Source organism: Scyliorhinus torazame, chromosome 1 (assembly GCF_047496885.1).
Source record: "Scyliorhinus torazame isolate Kashiwa2021f chromosome 1, sScyTor2.1, whole genome shotgun sequence".
In the NCBI taxonomy this organism is placed as follows: domain Eukaryota; kingdom Metazoa; phylum Chordata; class Chondrichthyes; order Carcharhiniformes; family Scyliorhinidae; genus Scyliorhinus; species Scyliorhinus torazame.
The window spans coordinates 31,811,054-31,831,535 of record NC_092707.1 but is presented as its reverse complement, the minus strand read 5'-3'; the positions used below and the strand labels follow the sequence as shown (position 1 = coordinate 31,831,535).

The following is a 20,482-nucleotide window of genomic DNA, read 5'->3' as shown; positions in this document are numbered from 1 at the left end:
AACCGTTGATCTCATGAATGCCTCGTTAACCTTCAAATTTTGCTTTCTAGTCCCAGGTTAAACTATATAAGCCGCTTGCACTCCAAACAATCCACTACCTCTATATATTATAAAGACCTGGGACATACCACATCTCAATCTTTTCTCCACTGGTAATTTTTGTAGTGTTGGCTCATCTTTCAATTTAAGCCCTGAAATTATTCTTGTTCCAATGTCTTTTGCCAGAACCTTCACACAATGAACTAACCAGGCTCTATAAAAGGAGGCATCTCAGTTTTCAGAATAAACAGACATTAAATGCACAGCCTTAACCAAAATCCCAATTACACACAATGATTGGATACATTTGTTGAATTCTGAAATTCACATCTAAAATTAATTGTCCTCAAGCTTCCATATTAATTTAACACACAATTTTACATTAATCACATTCAAAGATGGCGCCGGAGCATGGCGACTCTCTGCGAGCTCTCTCCCCACTTTCCTTTTCTGTTATCCCCTATCAATATTCTGACCTACTAAAATATTTTCCTCTTCTTATATAATTACTAACAATGTTCCACACTGTAAGCAATCACCATTTGTCGATGTACCGCCTGTCAATGTCCTCTGTTGATTATTCTTTTTGTTTGTTATGTACGTACTGTGAACATTCCCTCAACCACAGAAAAATACTTTTCACCGTACTTCGGTACATGCGACAATAAATCAAATCAAATTCAATATGTAAATCCCAATCTCGCAATGGTATGAAGCATACCCAATCACAGTTTGCATGAGGATGTTTTATAAATTGCTAAGAATTTGCCTCCACATAACACAGTGAACAGAAGCTCTGGAACAGAATGAACACCAGTGCATTTTCACACCATTGAACTTGCAGTGCAGAAGGAGGCCATTTGGTCCATCAAGTCTGCACCGGCCCTTGGAAAGAGCACCCTACTTAAGCCCACACCTCCACCCTATCCCCGTAACCCCGCCTAAACCTTTTTGGACACTGGGAGCAATTTAGCATGGCCAATCCACCTAACCCTTTCCCACTACCTGTCAAACAAGCATGCTTCCTCTAATTCACATCCCTTTTTACCTTTGCAGATCAAAACATTGGATTCTCTCCAGCCTTTGAGAACCGTACTTGCCTTAAGGCACCATAAAGCCAAAAAGCTTCGCGATCAGCAATTGCTGCCTCTTAGCTGTTGGGACATGGTCACACACTCGCAGTTTTGAAGTGTATACATCTTGCGCATTGACCAACAGTGCAGAGTGCCTGTCTTCAGCACAGCACCTCTGTCTTGGGCAGACAATTTGCATCGCTAGCTAGTTATAGCGGAGGTCAGTGGAGGATTTGCAACGAGCCTTGTGCCCAGGTGCTGCACTCCTCTTGCTGTCGCTCTGCTCAGTGCCTGGCAAGTGTGCATTATTGAAATTCCCCCTCCCTCGGGCTTCCCAACTCCAGGCTGGGTTATCACTGAGTGTCAGTGCACCCTCTCAGGGAGGGATGGGGTAGGGTAGACCGGTCCCGCTTTCCCTCTAACTCCCTCTGAGGAATCCCCCCAGGAGCGGCGCGGCCTCCTTCCCCTTCCTACCTTCGGGATGTCATGGTGACGGACGGAGGGCACTCCCTCCCGCACCGGCCTCCAGTCGCTCTCTGACTCCGCCGGGGGGGGGGGGGGGGGGGGTGCGGGGGAGGCTAAGACGTTCTGACGTCCGCTTCTCGGTCAATCGCCCCCGCTCCGCGGCCCGCCTGGCGCTCAGAGCGCTCCCGCCCAGCGCTTCCCTCCGGCTGGGGAACTGAAGCCGACCGCAGAGCTGCGGCGCGGGGGAAAGACGTCATCACCGCCCGAGCCCGACAAAGGCGCGGGACAGGCGCGTCACCACCGCCCGAACGCGCACGAAGATGGCGTCATCGCCGCCCGAGGCCGGCAAAGGCGCGAGTAATTCGCGTCACCGCCGCCCGAACCTGCACGAAGATGACGTATTCGCTTTCAGCCATCTCCACACCAGCCCAGGTGCAGCAACGAGATAACAACAAGCACATAAATAACAACAAGGAACAGAGCAACGAGGAAGTTTGATAGGGGGTGATCAAAGGGAAAAATAAATCAGGAGGAGCTCTTTTGTCTGGTTTTAGAGGATTCTAAATTTAACATTACCACTACCAGAACTAAGTGAGGGACACACAGAGGGTTGGCACATTGAATTGCCCGCCAGAAACATTAGTGGAAGCAGCATCCATAACACTCTTTAAGGACAGTGGTTAAAATAGCAAATGTAGTTGGCGGCATGGTGGCGCAGTGGGAAGCACTGCTGCTTCACAGCGCTGAGGACCTGGGTTCAATCCCAGCCCTGGATCACTGTCTGTGTGGAGTTTGCACATTCTCCCCGTGTCTGCGTGCCAATCCAAAGATGTGTAGGGTAGGCAGATTGGCCACGCTAAGTTGCCCCTTAATTGGAAAAAAATTAATTGGGTACTCTAAATTTATGTTTAAAAAAAAACAAATGTTAAGGATATGGAGAAAAAGCACAGGGAAGTGAAACTATAAGTGGCAGCTTTAAATAACTCGGGGAGAGAGAGGTCACAAGGCAGAAATGGCTGGAAACCCCATCAGGAGCTATGGTAGTGATTCTGAGAGGAGAGGGACTGGCTCTGGTGCAGAATTAGCCAGACCTGGGTAGGTGTTGCTCTCAAAAGAAACGTGTTTTAACCTGAGTGCCATTTAACTGTCAAAACAGACAAATGACATGTTTTTCTCATATTTTAAATGAAAGGTAAATGTTTATGGTTCAACAGCCTAATATACTCCCCCCCTCCCCCCCCCACCCCCCCCCCCCCACCCCCACACACACACACACACAGACAGGAAAAGATTGTGATTATTAAAGTAGCATGCATATAGGTTTTAGGATTATAAGAGATCTCTCTTAGTAATAATAATAATCGCTTATTGTCACAAGTAGGCTTCAGTGAAGTTGCTGTGAAAAGCCCCTGGGCGGGATTCTCCCAGCCCCGTGTCAGGCCGGAGAATCCCCACAAATGGGCCATGCCGCTTCGATGCTGGCACGCGATTCTCCGCAATGTGGAGACTCGGCGCCATTGGCGCCGGCATGGTTGGCACGGTGTCGGTTGCGGGCCACTCTACGTGGCCAGCCTGCCGATTCTCCGGCCTGGATGCCCGGAGCTGCTGTAGGAAAAGAACCGAGTCCCGCCGGCGCCGTTCTGACCTGCTCTGAGCCTGCGAGACCTCGGCGTGTAAGCGTCTGGTGGCGGCTTGTGGGGAGAGACGGGGGGTCCGACCCTGGGGGGGGTGGCCTCCGATGTTGCCTGGCCCGCTATCGGGTCCCACCAATCGGCGGGCTGGCCTCTGTGGCTGAGGGCCTCCTTTCCTACGCGCCGGCTCTGTAGCCCTGCACCATGTTGCGTCGGGGCATGCGCGCATTGGTACCGGCGCCACTGCCCATGTCCTCATCGGCACCGGTGCAACTGCGCATGCGCGGATCCTGCGGCACCCAGTTCGCGCCGGGATCTGCAGCTGGAGCCAGAATTAGACGTGGGAGCGGCCCCTTCACGCCGTCGTAAAATGTGACGCCGTTTACGACGGCGTGGACACTCAGCCGCGGGATTGGAGAATCCCGCCCTCTAGCTTTCCCCCCAGAATGAAGACTTGAAACAGTACAGGCCTGTAATCCTTTTTTTGTCTTCTGAAGGAAAAGACTTTGGTAGTTTGAGACGTATGGATTCACTTTTGATTTACACCCAGAGTAGCAGGTTTCTGTTCTTTTACTCCAGTCAAGGTGTGATAGCAAAGTCCTGGTATGATTTCTCAGGTAGAGTGTTCATGGCCAACATGAGTCTCTGTCTACATGTAGCTTAAAACTGGTGGTCACCTGCAGTGATGCGACCATCAATTTACTCAAAGATACGCGGAGAAGTAAACCGTGGTTTTAATCAGCTGAGGAACAGTCTGCGACTGGTACAATACTGGGAACTGCCTGCAGGTCAGCTGCCCTTTATACTTCCTCTTAAGGGGAGGAGCCATGGGCGGAGCCCATACATGCCCCAACATATCCCCCTGTGGGTGAAGCCGCACAATGGCCCATAGGTGGAGCCCACAGGGTTAACAATATAACACAACAGCAGAATATGATACAAATGCACTGGTGAATTATTAGCACTATACATTCACCACATTCACCCCCTATTAAAATATGAAGTCTGGCAGGGGTGACGGGCTCATAGGTTCAACTGGTCCGGCGGATGCATCGTGCGCTGCGATCACCGAAGCACTGGTGTTGCAGCCGGTCTGGGTGGCTGTGGAAGTGGGTCCGGTGCGGGCACAGGCGTGGACTCCGAGAGCGGCTCTTCTGGAGCTTCATTCCTGTGGACCGGTGTGACGGGTGGGAGGAGCGCGGGAGCCATATAGGGGTGGGGGCGCTGGACATGGTAGGTTGGACGGGATATAAGTGTGGGGGCTGCGGTGGTGGTGGAGCCTGCGGGCGCCAGGTCCCGGAGAGAGACGGTATCTTGTCGGCTGTCGGGGTGTTCAACATAAGCATATTGTGGGTTGGAGTGTAGGAGCTGGACCCTTTCCACTAGGGGGTCGGTCTTATGGCTCCGAACGTGTTTTCGGAGGAGGACTGGACCCGGTGTCTTCAGCCAGGACGGAAGCGAGTCCTCTGAGGTGGCTGCCCTAGGGAAAACAAACAAGCATCATGAGGAGTCTGGTTTGTGGCCGTGTAAAGGAGGGACCTGATAGAGTGGAGCGCATCGGGGAGGTCCTCCTGCCAGTGAGAAACCGGGAGATTCCTGGACCGTAGGGTCAGTAGGACGGTCTTCCAGACCGTCGCGTTCTCCCTCTCCACCTGCCCGTTTCCCCCGGGGTTATAACTGGTCGTCCTGCTCGAGGCGATGCCCTTACTGAGCAGGTACTGACGCAGTTCGTCGCTCATGAACGACGAGCCCCGGTCACTGTGGACATAACTGGGGAAACCAAACAGGGTGAAGACACTATGCAGGGCTTTAATGACAGTGGGGGTGGTAATATCGGGGCAGGGGATGGCAAACGGGAAGCGGGAGAACTCATCTATGATGTTGAGAAAGTACGTATTGCGGTTATTGGAGGGGAGGGGCCCTTTGAAATCGATACTGAGGCGTTCAAAGGCCGGGATGCCTTTACCAGGTGGGCCTTATCCGGTCGATAGAAGTACGGTTTACACTCAGCACAGATTTGGCAGTCCCTGGCCATGGCTGTGACCTCCTCGGTGGAGTAGGGCAGGTTGCGGGCCTTGATATAATGGGCGAGCCGGGTGACCTCCGGGTGGTAGAGGTCATCGTGGATAGCCCGTAGTCGGTCATCTTGCGCGCGGGCGCATGTGCCGCGGGACAGGGCATCTGGGGGCTCGTTGAGCTTCCCAGGACGATATAATATATCGTAGATATAAGTGGAGAGTTCGATCCTCCACCTCAAGATCTTATCGTTCTTGATTTTGCCCCACTGCGTATTGTCGAACATGAAGGCTACCGATCGTTGGTCGGTGACGAGGGTAAACCTCCTACCAGCGAGGTAGTGCCTCCAGTGCCGCACGGCTTCCACGATGGCTTGGGCTTCTTTTTCGACCGAGGAGTGTCGAATTTCAGAGGAGGTGAGGGTGCGGGAAAAGAACGCTACCTTTCTGCCTGCTTGGTTGAGGGTGGCGGCGAGGGCGACCTCTGATGCGTCGCTCTCCACCTGGAAGGGGACGGACTCGTCCACCGCGCGCATCATGGCTTTGGCGATGTTCGCCTTGATGCCGCTGAAGGCCTGGCGAGCCTCAGTTGCCAGTGGAAAGATGGTGGCCTTGATTAGTGGGCGTGATTTGTCCGCATAATTGAGGACCCACAGGGCGTAATAGGCGAAGAATCCAAGGCACCTCTTCAGGGCCTTGGGACAGTGAGGGAGAGGGAGTTGCAGGAGGGGGCGCATACGGTCAGGGTCGGGCCCTACGACCCCGTTCTCCACGACGTAGCCGAGGATGGCTAATCTGGTTGTGCGGAAAACGCATTTCTCCTTGTTGTAGGTGAGATTGAGGGTTTGGGCGGTTTGGAGAAATCGGTGGAGGTTGGCGTCGTGGTCCTGCTGATCATGGCCGCAGATGGTGACATTGTCCAAGTACGGAAATGTGGCCCGCAGCCCGTACTGGTCCACCATTCGGTCCATTGCTCGTTGGAACACCGAAACCCCATGCGTGACACCAAAGGGGACCCGGAGGAAATGGAAAATGCGGCCGTCTGCCTCAAAAGCCGTGTAGTCCTCTGGGCGGATTGGGAGCTGGTGGTATGCAGACTTCAGATCCACCGTGGAGAACACGCGGTAGTGTGCGATCTGGTTTACCAATTCTGCAATCCGGGGAAGGGGGTACGCTTCGAGTACCGGTTAATGGTTTGGCTGTAATCAACTACCATCAGGAACTTTTCCCCGGTCTTGACGACTGTCGTGTTGGGCGTTCCGATACACAAACGAACCAACACGGTTGTAGATGGTACAACTCTGTTTTATTATTCTGTACAATAATAACTATTAACTTCTGGCTGTGGTTCGTAGTTCTCCAGCTAACCTGTGGACCCAGCCCTAGCACTATCTTAGTGGGGCACTCAGCACATGGTGTATGTCTGAGTGGCACGCTGTGAGCTCTGTGCTCTGAGCTATCTCCTGGTAGAATGAGCGGGAACTGTGGTGTTCCATATTTTATAGTGCGTGTGCTCTCACTGGTGATTGGCTGCGATGTTGTGTGTGTGTTGGTTGGTCCAACTACCTGTGCATCAATGTGTGTGTGTGATTGCACCATGATATGTTAATGTGGATATCATGACAATGACCACCACCTGAGCTCTCCAGGGGCTATTGCTGGCCTCGATGACTCCCTCCCGCAAGAGACGCTGGACCTCGGACCTAATGAATGTCCTGTCCTGCATGCTATTCCGCCTGCTTCTGGTGGCGACTGGCTTGCAGTCGGCGGTGAGGTTTGCGAAGAGAGGGGGAGGGTCGACTTTTAGGGTCGCGAGGCTGCATGTGGTGAAGGGTAGGGGGCCCCCGAACTTAAGAGTAAGGCTCCTGAGGTTACAGTGGAAGACAAGTCCCAATAGGAGAGGAGCGCAGAGGTCTGGGAGCACATATAGTTTAAAATTAGCATACTCAGCGCCATGTATCGCTAGGGTTGCGGTAGTGCACCCTTGGATTTGCACCAAGTGCGACCCAGAGGTGAGGGAGACGGTTTGTTGCGTCGGGAAAATTGGGAGCGAGCAGCGTCTTACCATGTCCGGGTGAATGACGCTCTCTGTGCTCCCGGAGTCGTAAAGGCAAGGCGTCTCGTGCCCGTTAACCCGGACGGCCATCATGGATCTCCGGAGGTGCTTGGGTCGCGACTGGTCCAGGGTGACCGCGCTGAGTTGCGGGTAGCCGGCAGCGTGATCGGAGGTGCTGTGGCGGCCCTGCGATGACGTGTAGATCATACGCGTCGAGCGGCGTAGCAGATGGCGGCCAAGATGGTGGCCCCCAGTGGTCGAGCGTGGCGAGCGGTGATGAAGATGGCATTCAAGATGGCGGCCCCCATGGATCGCACGTGGCCGGCCGCGTAGGGGAGGATCGCCAAAATGGCCACCCCCGTGAGTTTCACATGTTGTGAGGAGGCGGAGGCGGTAGACACGCTGCCACCTTGCGGGGTCTGCGGGCCTGTGGGTCTGTGGATCGGGTCTGTGAGTTCGAGTTCTTAGACCTGGCCAGGCAGACCTTGGCGAAGTGTCCTTTTTGCCCGCAGTTACTACATCGCGTCTGGTCGGGAGCCCACGAGGGGGTCGCGTGGTCGGACGGGAACGCAGTAAGACTCTGAAAAGCGGCCTCCAGGGAGGTGGCTAACTTTACCGTGTCGTCCAGGGCCTGGGCCCTTTTTTCGAGCAGACGCTGTCTCACATAATTCGACCAGACTCCCACCACGTAGACGTCTCAGACGGCGAGCTCCACGTGCTGAGTGGCCGTAACGGCCTGGTAATTACAGTTGCGCGCGAGGGTTTGAGGTCGTGTAGGTAATCATCTAGTGACTCCCCGGGGCGCTGGCGGCGAGTGGTGAAGACGTGTTACGCGTATACCTCATTCACAGGCCGTATGTAGAGGCGTTCGAGCAGCGTGAGGGCATCTGTATAGGAGGCAGCCTCGTCGAGCTGGACAGAAATGCGATGGATCACCCGTGCGTGGAGGAGGCTCAGCTTCTGTTCATCAGTGACGGATGGCGTGGACGACGCGGCGAGGCAGGCCTTGAAGCATCGAAGCCGGTGCAAAAACATTTATTTTGCCTCTGCGGCCTGCGGATCGAGTTCCAGTCTGTCAGGTTTGAGGGCTGATTCCATAGTTGTATTTAAGCTGATTAAATTGATGCAACCATCAATTCACTCAAAGACAAGTGGAGAAGTAAACCGTGGTTTTAATCAGCTTAGAACAGTGCCTGCCTGCGACTGGTACAATACTGGGAACTGCCTGCAGGTCAGCTGCTCTTTATAATTCCTCTTAAGGGGAGGAGCCATGGGCAGAGCCCGTACAGGCCCCAACATATCCCCCTGTGGGTGAAGCCACACAATGGCCCATAGGTGGAGCTCACAGGGTTAAACACATGACACAACAACAGAACATGATACAAATGCACTGGTGAATTATTAGCACAATACATTCACCACAGGCAGGTTATTTTCTCTCCGCTGGCACCGATGTTTCTGTCTGCCTTTTCAGAATATGCATTATTAAATCTTATCAGAAACCTTGTTTCTGTCATGTGACTGTAGCGCACAAAGACTCCGAGAGACGAATAGAGTGAAGTCGATGAGGCTTTATTAAGCGTGACTGTTTCCCCCGCAGTTCAGTAGTAGACTGCCTGCGGGGGAGGACTCCAGGTACTTATACTCCGCCTTCAGGGCGGAGCTAGAGGTCAACGTCCAACCAGGACCCGGGATCTGTCAGCCAATGACATCATGGCTTCACAGTCCCACATGACCCCTAATGCATACTACCACATTCACCCCTTGTTAAAAATGAACCCGGCGGGGTGATGCTTCGCATGGTGGTAAGGGTTTACAAGGCTGGTCCTGGGAGGAAAACTTTCGTATGTTATTACAGTATGTACAAGGTTTTTTTTTGTTTCAAACTATTTACAGTAATCGTCAGGAAAAGACAAAATGTTCTAGTTAAAAGTCCACATTGTACTGTTAGATCGACGCCACGAGTCGGTCGGGCGGTCTGGTCCTCCGTGTCGATCGCCTCGGCCCCGGTGGTGGTGGTGGTGCTTGTTCCGGTGTTGTCGTCTCCGGGAGCCTTACGGTTTCAGCTTGGGCTTCATTCCTGGTCGGGCCTGGGAGGAGGACTGATCCTCCTGGGAAGGGGGCGGTCGCGGGGTGCGGCGGTGGCAGGAAGGGGGGGGTTGGGTGATTGGTGTCGGGGGTGTGTGTGTGTTGCCGGCGGGCGCCAGATCTCGCAGAGAGACCGTGTCCTGTCGGCCGTCGGGGTACTCCACGTAAGCGTACTGCGGGTTTGCGTGAAGGAGGTGAACCCTTTCGACCAACGGGTCCGACTTGTGCGCCCGCACGTGCTTTCGGAGCAAGATGGGTCCTGGGGCCGCCAGCCAGGTCGGCAGCGACGTTCCAGAGGAGGACTTCCTGGGGAAGACAAGGAGGCGCTCATGAGGCGTTTGGTTAGTGCTAGTACACAGTAGTGACCGGATGGAGTGGAGGGCGTCCGGAAGGACCTCCTGCCACCGTGAAACTGGGAGGTCCCTGGACCGTAGGGCCAGTAGGACGGTCTTCCAGACCGCGCCGTTCTCCCTCTCTACTTGCCCGTTCCCCCGGGGGTTGTAGCTGGTCGTCCTGCTCGAGGCTATCCCGTTGCTGAGCAGGAACTGGCGCAGCTCGTCACTCATGAAGGAGGACCCCCTGTCGCTGTGGACGTATGCGGGGCAACCAAACAGTGTGAATATGGTGTTAAGGGCTTTAATGACTGTGGCCGCGGTCATGTCAGAACAGGGGATGGCGAATGGGAAGCGGGAGTACTCGTCCACCACATTAAGGAAGTATATGTTGCGGTCGGTGGAGGGGAGGGGTCCTCTGAAATCCAGACTAAGGCGTTCAAAGGGGCGGGAAGCCTTAATCAGGTGCGCATCATCCGGCCTGAAAAAATGCGGTTTGCACTCTGCGCAGATGTGGCAGTTCCTTGTGACTGTACGGACCTCCTCTAAGGAGTATGGGAGGTTGCGGGACTTGATAAAGTGGTAAAACCGAGTGACCCCCGGGTGGCAGAGGTCCTCATGGAGGGTTTGGAGGCGGTTAATTTGTGCGTTGGCACATGTGCCGCGGGATAGGGCATCGGACGGCTCGTTCAGCTTTCCGGGACGATACAAGATCTCGTAGTTGAAGGTGGAGAGCTCGATCCTCCACCTTAAGATCTTGTCGTTTTTGATTTTGCCCCGCTGTGCATTATCGAACATGAAGGCTACCGACCGTTGGTCCGTGAGGAGAGTGAATCTCCTGCCGGCCAGGTAATGCCTCCAATGTCGCACAGCTTCCACTATGGCTTGGGCTTCCTTTTCCACTGAGGAGTGGCGGATTTCTGAAGCGTGGAGGGTTCGGGAGAAAAAGGCCACGGGTCTGCCCGCTTGGTTAAGGGTGGCCGCTAGAGCTACGTCGGAGGCGTCGCTCTCGACCTGGAAGGGGAGGGACTCGTCGATGGCGCGCATCGTGGCCTTTGCGATATCCGCTTTGATGCGGCTGAAGGCCTGGCAAGCCTCTGTCGACAGAGGGAAGGTCGTGGTCTGTATTAGGGGGCAGGCCTTGTCTGCGTACTGGGGGACCCACTGGGCGTAGTATGAAAAGAACCCCAGGCAGCGTTTCAGGGCTTTTGAGCAGTGCGGGAGGGGAAATTCCATTTCTGCATGGGCCGCCGAATTTGAAGGTTAGGCTCTGTAGATTGCACTGGAAGTCTAATCCCAGTAATGTGGGGGCGCAGAGTTGGGGAAGGACGTAGAGCCTGTAGTTTTTGAACTCCCTCCCTTGCACTGTTAGGGTAACTATGCAGAAGCGCATACGTTCGGGGTCGGGGCCTATTATCCCATTGCGCACTACGTAGCCCAGGATGGCTAGCCGGTTGGTGCTAAAAACGCACTTGTCCTCGTTGTACGTGAGGTTCAAGGCTTTAGCGGTCTGGAGGAATTTTTGGAGGTTGGCGTCGTGGTCCTGCTGATCGTGGCCGCAGATGGTTACATTGTCGAGATATGGGAACGTGGCCCGCAACCCGTGTTGATCAACCATTCGGTCCATCTCTCGTTGGAAGACCGAGACCCCGTTTGTGACGCCAAATGGGACCCTTAGGAAGTGGTATAATCGCCCGTCTGCCTCGAAGGCTGTGTACTTGCGGTCACTTGGGCGGATGGGGAGCTGATGGTAGGCGGACTTGAGGTCCACGGTGGAGAAGACTTTATATTGGGCAATCCGATTGACCATGTCGGATATGCGGGGGAGAGGGTACGCGTCTAGTTGTGTGTACCTGTTGATGGTCTGGCTATAGTCTATGACCATCCTTTGCTTCTCCCCTGTCTTTACTACTACCACCTGTGCTCTCCAGGGACTATTGCTGGCCTGGATTATGCCTTCCTTTAGTAGCCGCTGGACTTTGGACCGAATGAAGGTCCGGTCCTGGGCGCTGTACCGTCTGCTCCTAGTGGCGACGGGTTTGCAATCCGGGGTGAGGTTTGCAAACAAGGACGGGGGTTGCACCTTGAGGGTTGCGAGGCCGCAGATAGTGAGTGGGGGTATTGGGCCGCCGAATTTGAAGGTTAGGCTCTGTAGATTGCACTGGAAGTCTAATCCCAGTAATGTGGGGGCGCAGAGTTGGGGAAGGACGTAGAGCCTGTAGTTTTTGAACTCCCTCCCTTGCACTGTTAGGGTAACTATGCAGAAGCCTTTGATCTGTACGGAGTGGGATCCTGCAGCTAGGGAAATCTTTTGTGCGCTGGGATGGGTGGTCAAAGAAAAGCGTCTTACCGTGTCGGGGTGGATAAAGCTCTCCGTGCTCCCGGAGTCGACTAGGCATGGTGTCTCGTGCCCGTTTATCAGCACCGTTGTCGTCGTCGTCTGGAGTGTCCGGGGCCGAGCTTGGTCCAGCGTCATTGAAGCGAGACGTGGTTGTAGTAGTTGAGCGTCTTCTTCGAACCCCGTGGAGCCGTCGACACTGGTGTCCGTTGTTGCCGTCCAAGATGGCGTCGGGGGTGAACAAAATGGCTGCCCCCATGCATCGCACATGGCTGGGGGATCACAAGATGGCGGCGGGGGTGGACAAAATGGCCGCCCTCATGCGTCGTACAGGTCTGGGGTGGTCCAAGATGGCGGCGCCCTTCCTCCCCTCGTGGTGGCCGGGACCCAAAATGGCGGCGTCTGCGGGTCGCACATGGGGCGCTGGGGGGGTTGGGGAGCGTTAGGAACGCGCGGGGCTCCCTCATCTCTGGGGACAGCGGTGGTCGGGACCCAAATTGGTAGCGCCGGCGGGTCATACGTGGGGCGCAGGGGGGGGGTTTTGGGGGGTGTTAGAGACGCGCAGAGCTCCCTCTTCTCCGGGGAGAGAGGTGGTCGGGACCCAAGTGGTTGCGCCTGCGGGTCGTACATGGAGCGCTGGGGGGGGTTGGGGAGCGTAAACGGCGTGCAGGGCTCCCTGTTCTCCCGGGACAGCGGCGACCTCGCGGGACCGGCACACAGCCGCGAAATGGCCCTTTTTCCCGCAGCTCTTGCAGATCGCTGCGCGGGCCGGGCAGCGCTGCCGGGGGTGTTTCGCCTGGCCGCAGAAATAGCAGCGGGCGCCCCCGGTGCGCCTTGGCGTTTGGACCGCGCAAGCCTGTGGGGTGTCCGGGGGGGGGGGGTGGGTTTGTCGCGACGGGTACGTACGGAGTCCAATGGGCTGCCGCGTGGTCGGGGCCGTAGGCGCGGGTATTTCGCGCGGCCACGTCTAGGGAGGCTGCTAGGGCCCGTGCCTCTGAGAGTCCTAGCGACTCTTTTTCTAGAAGTCTTTGGCGGATTTGGGAGGAGTTCATACCTGCCACAAAAGCATCGCGCATTAACATGTCCGTGTGTTCATTTGCGTTCACCGACGGGCAGCTGCAGGCTCGTCACAAAATTAGTAGCGCGGCGTAGAATTCATCTATCGATTCTCCGGGACTTTGCTGTCTCGTTGCGAGTTGATAGCGAGCGTAGATCTGGTTTACTGGGCGGACATAGAGACTTTTTAATGCTGCGAACGCCGTCTGGAAATCGTCTGCGTCTTCGATGAAAGAGAAAATCTCCGTGCTTAACCTCGAGTGCAGGACCTGTAGTTTCTGGTCTTCTGTGACCCGGCCGGTGGCCGTTCTGAGGTAGGCCTCAAAACAAGTCTGCCAGTGCTTGAAAGCTGCTGCTGCGTTCACTGCGTGGGGGCTGATCCTCAGGCATTCCGGGATGATCCTGAGCTCCATAGTCCTTTAGTCACGCTTAATAAATTGTAGCGCACAAAGACTCCGAGAGACGAATAGAGTGAAGTCAATGAGGCTTTATTAAGCGTGACTGTTTCCCCCGCAGTTCAGTAGTAGACTGCCTGCGGGGGAGGACTCCAGGTACTTATACTCCGCCTTCAGGGAGGAGCTAGAGGTCAACGTCCAACCAGGACCCGGGATCTGTCAGCCAATGACATCATGGCTTCACAGTCCCACATGACCCCTAATGCATACTACCACAGTGACCAAAGCATTTCTTTCCATTTCTTATTGAAACTTACAGGATACTGCGAGGCCTGGATAGAGCGGACGTGGAGAGGATGTTTCCACTTGTAGGAAAAACTAGAACCAGAGGACACCATCTCAGACTAAAGGGACGATCCTTTAAAACAGAGATGAGGAGGAATTTCTTCAGCCAGAGGGTGGTGAATCTGTGGAACTCTTTTCCGCAGAAGGCTGTGGAGGCCAAATCACTGAGTGTCTTTAAGACAGAGATAGATAGGGCCTTGATTAATAAGAGGATCAGGGGTTATGGGGAGAAGGCAGGAGATTGGGGATGAGAAAATATCACCATGACTGAATGGTGGAGCAGACTCGATGGGCCGAGTGTCCTAATTCTGCTCCTATGTCTTATGGTCTAAGACCTAGCCAAGGTGTTGAAACCATTAAATCTGGGATTGAGCGAGTAGGCCAGAGGCTGGATCGCCGAGCCTGGCAATCCAGAAAGTGGAGGAGGCAGTGTGGGAGCACGAGGAGCAGCTGGCCACATTGGTGGCTGGGATGGGAGCGATGTGAGATCGCCAGTAGAGGCTGAGGGAGAAGGTGTAAGATCTGGAAAATCGCTCCAGAAAGAAAAACCCCAGGATTGTCGGGATGCCTGAAGGCATTGAAGGTGCAGAGGCTGGTGTGTACGTGGCAAGGATGCTGGAAGAATTGATGGGGGGGCGGTGTCTTTGACCGGCCGCTGGAGTTCAGCCAAGAGCACAGGGCGCTGATGAGGAGGCTGCAGGCGGGTGAGCTGACAACGGCGATGACGGTACGGTTACACCACTTTCTGGATGTTATAGCCTGCCTGCTTACCATTGGCTGGAAAGTAATGACAATCCCACAATCCTGTGGGAGTATGAGCTTCCCCAATGAGGGGGGCGGAGAAACCATTAGTAAACTGCATGTATAAATTAATCTGGCCAGTTTGGAACCAGCAGGAAGGAGTGTGCAGCAAGGATTCTTCGTGGCCCTCACAAAACTGGCGACGAGGGCTAAAGTGAATAGTTGTCTACACTGCTGAAGCCACCTCCCTGGATTTTTGTTGGATACAGGTTGGAAGTTGTTTTCTATTATACCATGCCTCTGTACGGACGTTTGGATGTTTTGATGCTGCGCTGGAAATCTGGAACCAGTACACACAACGGATGCGTTACTATTTCCGGGCAAACAATATCACCGAAAACGAGTGCCAGGTGGTCATATTGCTCACCGCCTGCGGCCCGCATACGTTTGGGGTGATTAGGAGCCTTACGTATCCAGCTGCGCCAGACACCAAAACGTTTGATGAACTTGTGAATTTAGTGGGGCAACATTTTAACCCAACCCCGTCCACGATAGTCCAGCGTTACCGATTTAATACCGCTGAGAGGACTCCAGGAGAATCCCTTGCCGACTTTCTATCCAGGCTATGCAGGATTGCAGAGTACTATGACTATGGCGAGACCTTGTCAGAAATGTTACGCAACCGTTTGGTTTGCGGTATTAACAATGCGGCCACCCAGAGAAAGTTGTTAGCTGAGCCAACATTGACTTTTCAACAGGCCATTCAAATAGTATTGTCCCGAGAGAGCGCAGAACGAGGAGTGCAGGAGCTACAGGGAATGGAGGTGCATGCCTTGGGGCGCAACCCCTTCCGTACCTTGGACGAGGCGACGTCTGGATCGACGCCAGTGGCTGTCGCACATTCCTCCCCGAAGGGAGCCTTCTCCAGAACCAATGGATGAGGAGCCATGTCTGTGTCAGACTTGTAGGCGCTGAGCCCGTCGCGGACGGTGGTCCTGGGGGCGCCAGAGGCGCCGTCGTTCCGACCGAAACTGGGACCAGCCCAGGGGCCATACCTTCCATGTGGATGAACCTGCGGCGACTACTCCTGAGGATGTGGAGACGGAGGACGACTGCCTGCAGTTGCATTGTGTGGCAGCTCCCCGTGTGGCCCCCATTAAGGTGACAGTACGGGTCAATAGTCACCCGCTTGAGATGGAGTTGGACACTGGCGCAGCGGTCTCCGTGATCGGCCAGAGGACATTCGACCGCATCAAGCAGGGTATACAGACCCTTACATTAACTGACTCACAGGCCAGGTTGGCCACCTACACAGGGGAACCACTGGACATTGCAGGAACTACAATGACCCCTGTTGTTTATGGATGCCAGGAGGGGCTTTTCCCACTTATCGTGGTACGGGGCCATGGGCACAGCCTGTTGGATCGGGACTGGTTGCGCCATTTGCGGTTGCAATGGCAGCACATCCTCCAAACAGTTTCTGGAGGGTTGACTGAGGTGCTAGAACGATACCCAGATGTATTCCAGCCCGGTTTGGGGAAAATAAAAGGGGCCGTAGCCCGTATCCAAGTTGAACCAGGAGCCACGCCTATTTCCGGGCGCACCCGGTACCTTACGCCTTGCTCGAGAAGGTAGAAGGGGAGCTCACTTGTTTGGAGATTTTGGGTATTATCAGGTCCGTCCGTTTCGCTGACTGGGCAGCACCAATTGTACCTGTAATGAAGCCAGATGCCACAGTTCGCTTGTGTGGCAACTATAAACTCACAGTGAATACGGCTTCCCAACTCGACCGATATCCAATGCCTCGCATAGAGGATCTCTACGCGAAGCTTGCAGGCGGACTCTCGCTCACAAAATTAGATATGAGTCACGCCTACCTACAGTTGGAGCTGGACTCTGCCTCCCGACCATATGTAACGATTAATACACACCGGGGCCTGTATGAATATACACGGTTGCCCTTTGGAGTATCCTCTGCCTGCACTATTTTTCAACGTGTTATGGAGGGCATTGTGAGAGGTTTACCACGTGTTGCTGTCTACTTAGATGACGTTTTGATTACAGGGACGTCGGAGCAGGATCATTTGGAAAATCTGGAAGCTGTCCTTCGACGCTTTTCGGAGGCTGGAGTCCGTTTACGTTGCACAAAGTGCGTATTTCAGCAAAGGAAGTAGACTACCTAGGTTATCGGGTGGACCGCGAAGGTTTGCACCCCCGATTCAACATGCCCCCACCCCGACTGACACCTCGCATCTTCGTTCTTTTCTCGGTCTTGTAAACTATTACGGGAAGTTCCTCCCCAATCTGGCAACTACGCTGGCCCCGTTGCACCTTCTGCTAAAGAAAAATCACACCTGGGTTTGGGGTCAGCCGCAAGAAACCGTTTTCCGGCGGGTAAAGCAACAATTGTCGTCGTCTGGGTTACTAACCCACTATGATCCTGGAAAGCCTTTGCTCGTCACATGTGATGCATCCCCGTATGGTATTGGGGCCGTCCTGTCCCACAAGATGGAGAACGGAGCCGAGCGACCGATAGCTTTCGCCTCCCGCACATTGACTGCAGCGGAGAAAAAGTACGCGCAGATCGAGGAGGAGGGCCTGGCAGTGGTTTTTGGGGTGAAACGCTTCCACCAGTACGTGTATGGTTGCCGTTTCACTATCGTGACTGATCATAAGCCTCTGCTGGGACTTTTCAGAGAGGATAAGCCAATACCGCCCATTGCTTCCGCACGGATCCAGCGCTGGGCTTTGTTGCTCGCTGCATACGAGTATTCTCTGGAGCACAGACCAGGAACGCAGATAGCGAATGCTGACGCACTGAGCCGATTGCCTTTATCGACCGGCCCATGTTGACCCCCATGACCGGTGAGGTGGTTGCCACCCTAAATTTTATGGACACCTTGCCTGTCACAGCATCACAGACCCAGGCGGAGACAGTCCTGTCAAAGGTTTGGCACATATTCCTGTATGGTGGGCAGCATAGACAGCTCCCAGGCGAGTTGCGGGCATTTTCCTCCAAGCTTTAAGAATTCAGCGTGGAAGACGGCATCCTCTTGTGGGGGACGCGTGTGATTGTCCTGGTAAAAGGCCAGGAGCTGATACTAAGAGACATGCACAATGGGCATCCAGGTGTGACCAAAATGAAAATGTTGGCCCGGAGTTATGTCTGGTGGCCAGGCCTCGACACTGACATTGAGAAGGTGGCCCAAAACTGCTCCATTTGCCAGGAGCATCAGAAGCTTCCGCCGGCCGCGCCCCTACATCACTGGGAATGGCCAGGGCGGCCTTGGGCACGTTTGCATGCGGATTTCGCAGACCCTTTTCAAGGATCCTTGTTCTTTCTATTAATCGGCGGCCAGTCTAAATGGCTAGAGGTGCATAAGATGCTGGGCACAATGTCCTGCGCAACAATTGAGAAGATGCGTTTGTCTTTTGGTACGCATGGCCTCCCCGAGGTGCTGGTCACGGATAACGGCACTCCATTCACGAGTGAGGAGTTTGCGAGGTTCATGAAGATGAACGGCATATGCTATATCCGCACTGCCCCTTACCACCCGGCTTCAAATGGGTTGGCAGAGCGCGCAGTGCAGACATTCAAACGAGGCCTAAAGAAGCAGTCTTCCGGATCAATGGACACGAGACTGACTCGCTTTATGTTTTCGAATATGACCACCCCCCATGCGGTGACTGGGGTAGCTCCCGTAGAACTCCTAATGTGCCCACTGGGCACCCGCCTTAGTATGGTTTTCCAGGACATTGGCACAAAAGCACGCCGCACACAAAAACGGCAGGGACATGGTTTTTCTCGGCATCGGCCGATTCGGCAGTTTGTGCCCGGTGACCCAGTGTTCGTTCGGAATTTTGCTGGTGGTGCCCAGTGGGTTCCTGGCTTAATCTTTCACCAAACGGGGCCCTATATCTTACCAGGTGCAAGCCCAGGGTCATCTCCAGCGCAAACATGTAGACCACGTTCGGTCCAGAAGACTATCCCCTCAAATGATTCCCCGCCCCCGGAGCTCATTTCTACAGCCGCAGAGACCAGAGACAATGGAAGGTAGTCCTCACAATCTTCCACTGGTGCCTCACTCGAAGCCTGCGCAGGTCGTTACGGGACCGCGCGGAGATAGAGACGCCGAGATAACAGAGGCAGCAGACTCTGACTCCGAGATGGAGACACAGGACGCATCAGAGGGGGAATCCTCGGGCCCACGGGCCGTGGATGTACAACCGTTACGCCGTTCATCACGGAAGCGCCGGGCTCTGTCTCGTTACAGGCCGCCCGATCCAGCGCCGCGTGCAATGGTGTCCGGCCTGCGGCAAAACGAGTCCGACGCCCTCCTTCGCCAGGATCTTCGGTGGATTCCTTGAACTTTGGGGGGGAGGGATGTTATAATCTGCCTGCTTACCATTGGCTGGGGACTAATGACAATCCCACAATCCTGTGGGAGTATGAGCTTCCCCAATGAGAGGGGCTGTATCCTTAAAACTCGTGCTGGATTCTTCGTGGCCCTCACAAAACTGGACAAGCAGAAAATCCTTCGATGGGCGAGGCAGACTAGGAAATGTACCTGGGAGGGGAATAAACTGCGGGTGTTCCAGGACCTGGGTGCAGAGCTGGTGAAGAGGAGGGCCGGGTTTAACCGTGTTAAGGCTGCCCTCTTGATGCACCATCAATGACCACACGACGAATGGTGAACTATTGTGGCTTTATTGTGCTAGATGTAAAGCCTCCTGCAGCGGGACCCAAGAATAGGGGCAGTGCAGGAGAGCGTACACTTTTATACAGAGCCTGTTGGGTGGAGCCAGTAGGCCGGGATTTACCATAATAACTGGAGTACGCTGGCAGTGTACCGTAATGCATGTAATGTATGTTCAGTAGTTTACCACACCTCTTCAAAAAGGGGGTGAAATTAGGAGTATTGTATCCGGCCCGCCTGTGGGTGACTTTCCAAGAAGCGAGAGTATTATTTTGGCATTTGAGAGGGTCAATGGACTGGGAGGAGTGTGAAGACATTGAACTTTGGAGGAGTTTTCTGTGCTTTTTAAAGTGTTTGATGGTGGGTTTTTGCGGGCAGGTTTTTACGGGGAAACAAGAACGGTGAGTGCGCCTTTTGTTACTCTTCAGCGATGTATGATTGGGTGGATTCAGGGCGATGGGAACTGGTGGACGAAGGATGGTTGGAGGCCTTAGGCAAAGGCCACTATGCTAGCTGGGTGGGCTAGTTAACGCAAGTGAGGTGGGGTGTTGCCAGGAGGCAGGCGTCGGGGGCGAATGGAGCTGGTTCTTTGTTTGAGGGTGGGGAGGGGAGGGTTGCTGACAAGGGTGTGGTCAGTGTGGTGCAGTTGGAAGGAGATCAATATCGGTGGACATCCAAGGACGGGCCTGGAGGGTCGAATGACGCAGGCCAGGGACTAGCTCAAAAAGGCGAACAGGATGTTAGCCCATCAGTTGAGAAAGCAAGAGGTGGTGAGAGACATAGGCAGATTGAGGGATGATAAGGGTAATGTGGTGATGGACCCGGAGGGGGTGAATGGCGTGTTTGATGCACTATCAATTACTACAAAGACGAGAGTAGTGAATAATCGAGGCTTTATTGAGCAAAGATGTTGTGCCTCCTGTAGCTGGAACCAGAATGGCTGCAGCACTGGCGAGCACACACTTTTATACACCGCCTACTGGGCGGAGCCAGCAGGCAGGGATTTACCCACGTACCTCTAGTATATGAGTCCTACCGTACTACATCTAATACAGTTAGTGGTGACTACCACATTCACCCCCTGTTAAAAAAAGAGTCCGGCGGGGGTGGTGAAAACATTTTACAAGTTCAGTCAGTCTTGATCCTTCTCTGCGATCGCCTCAGTCCTGGTGGTGATGCAGGTGCCGACTTGGTCACCTGTGACTCCGGGA

General features: G+C 54.3%; 1 protein-coding gene across 1 annotated transcript in view; it reads right to left on the bottom strand.

The window, feature by feature from the left end:
* Nucleotides 1-1,820, bottom strand: part of ptpn11a (protein tyrosine phosphatase non-receptor type 11a) — a 76,949-nt gene extending 75,129 nt beyond the window's left edge. The window contains exon 1 of the mRNA XM_072482750.1: nt 1,587-1,820. Coding sequence (XP_072338851.1) covers nt 1,587-1,600 — 14 coding nt within the window. The 5' untranslated portion in view covers nt 1,601-1,820. The remainder of the gene's footprint in view (nt 1-1,586) is intronic.
* Nucleotides 1,821-20,482: the final 18,662 nt, after the last annotated feature.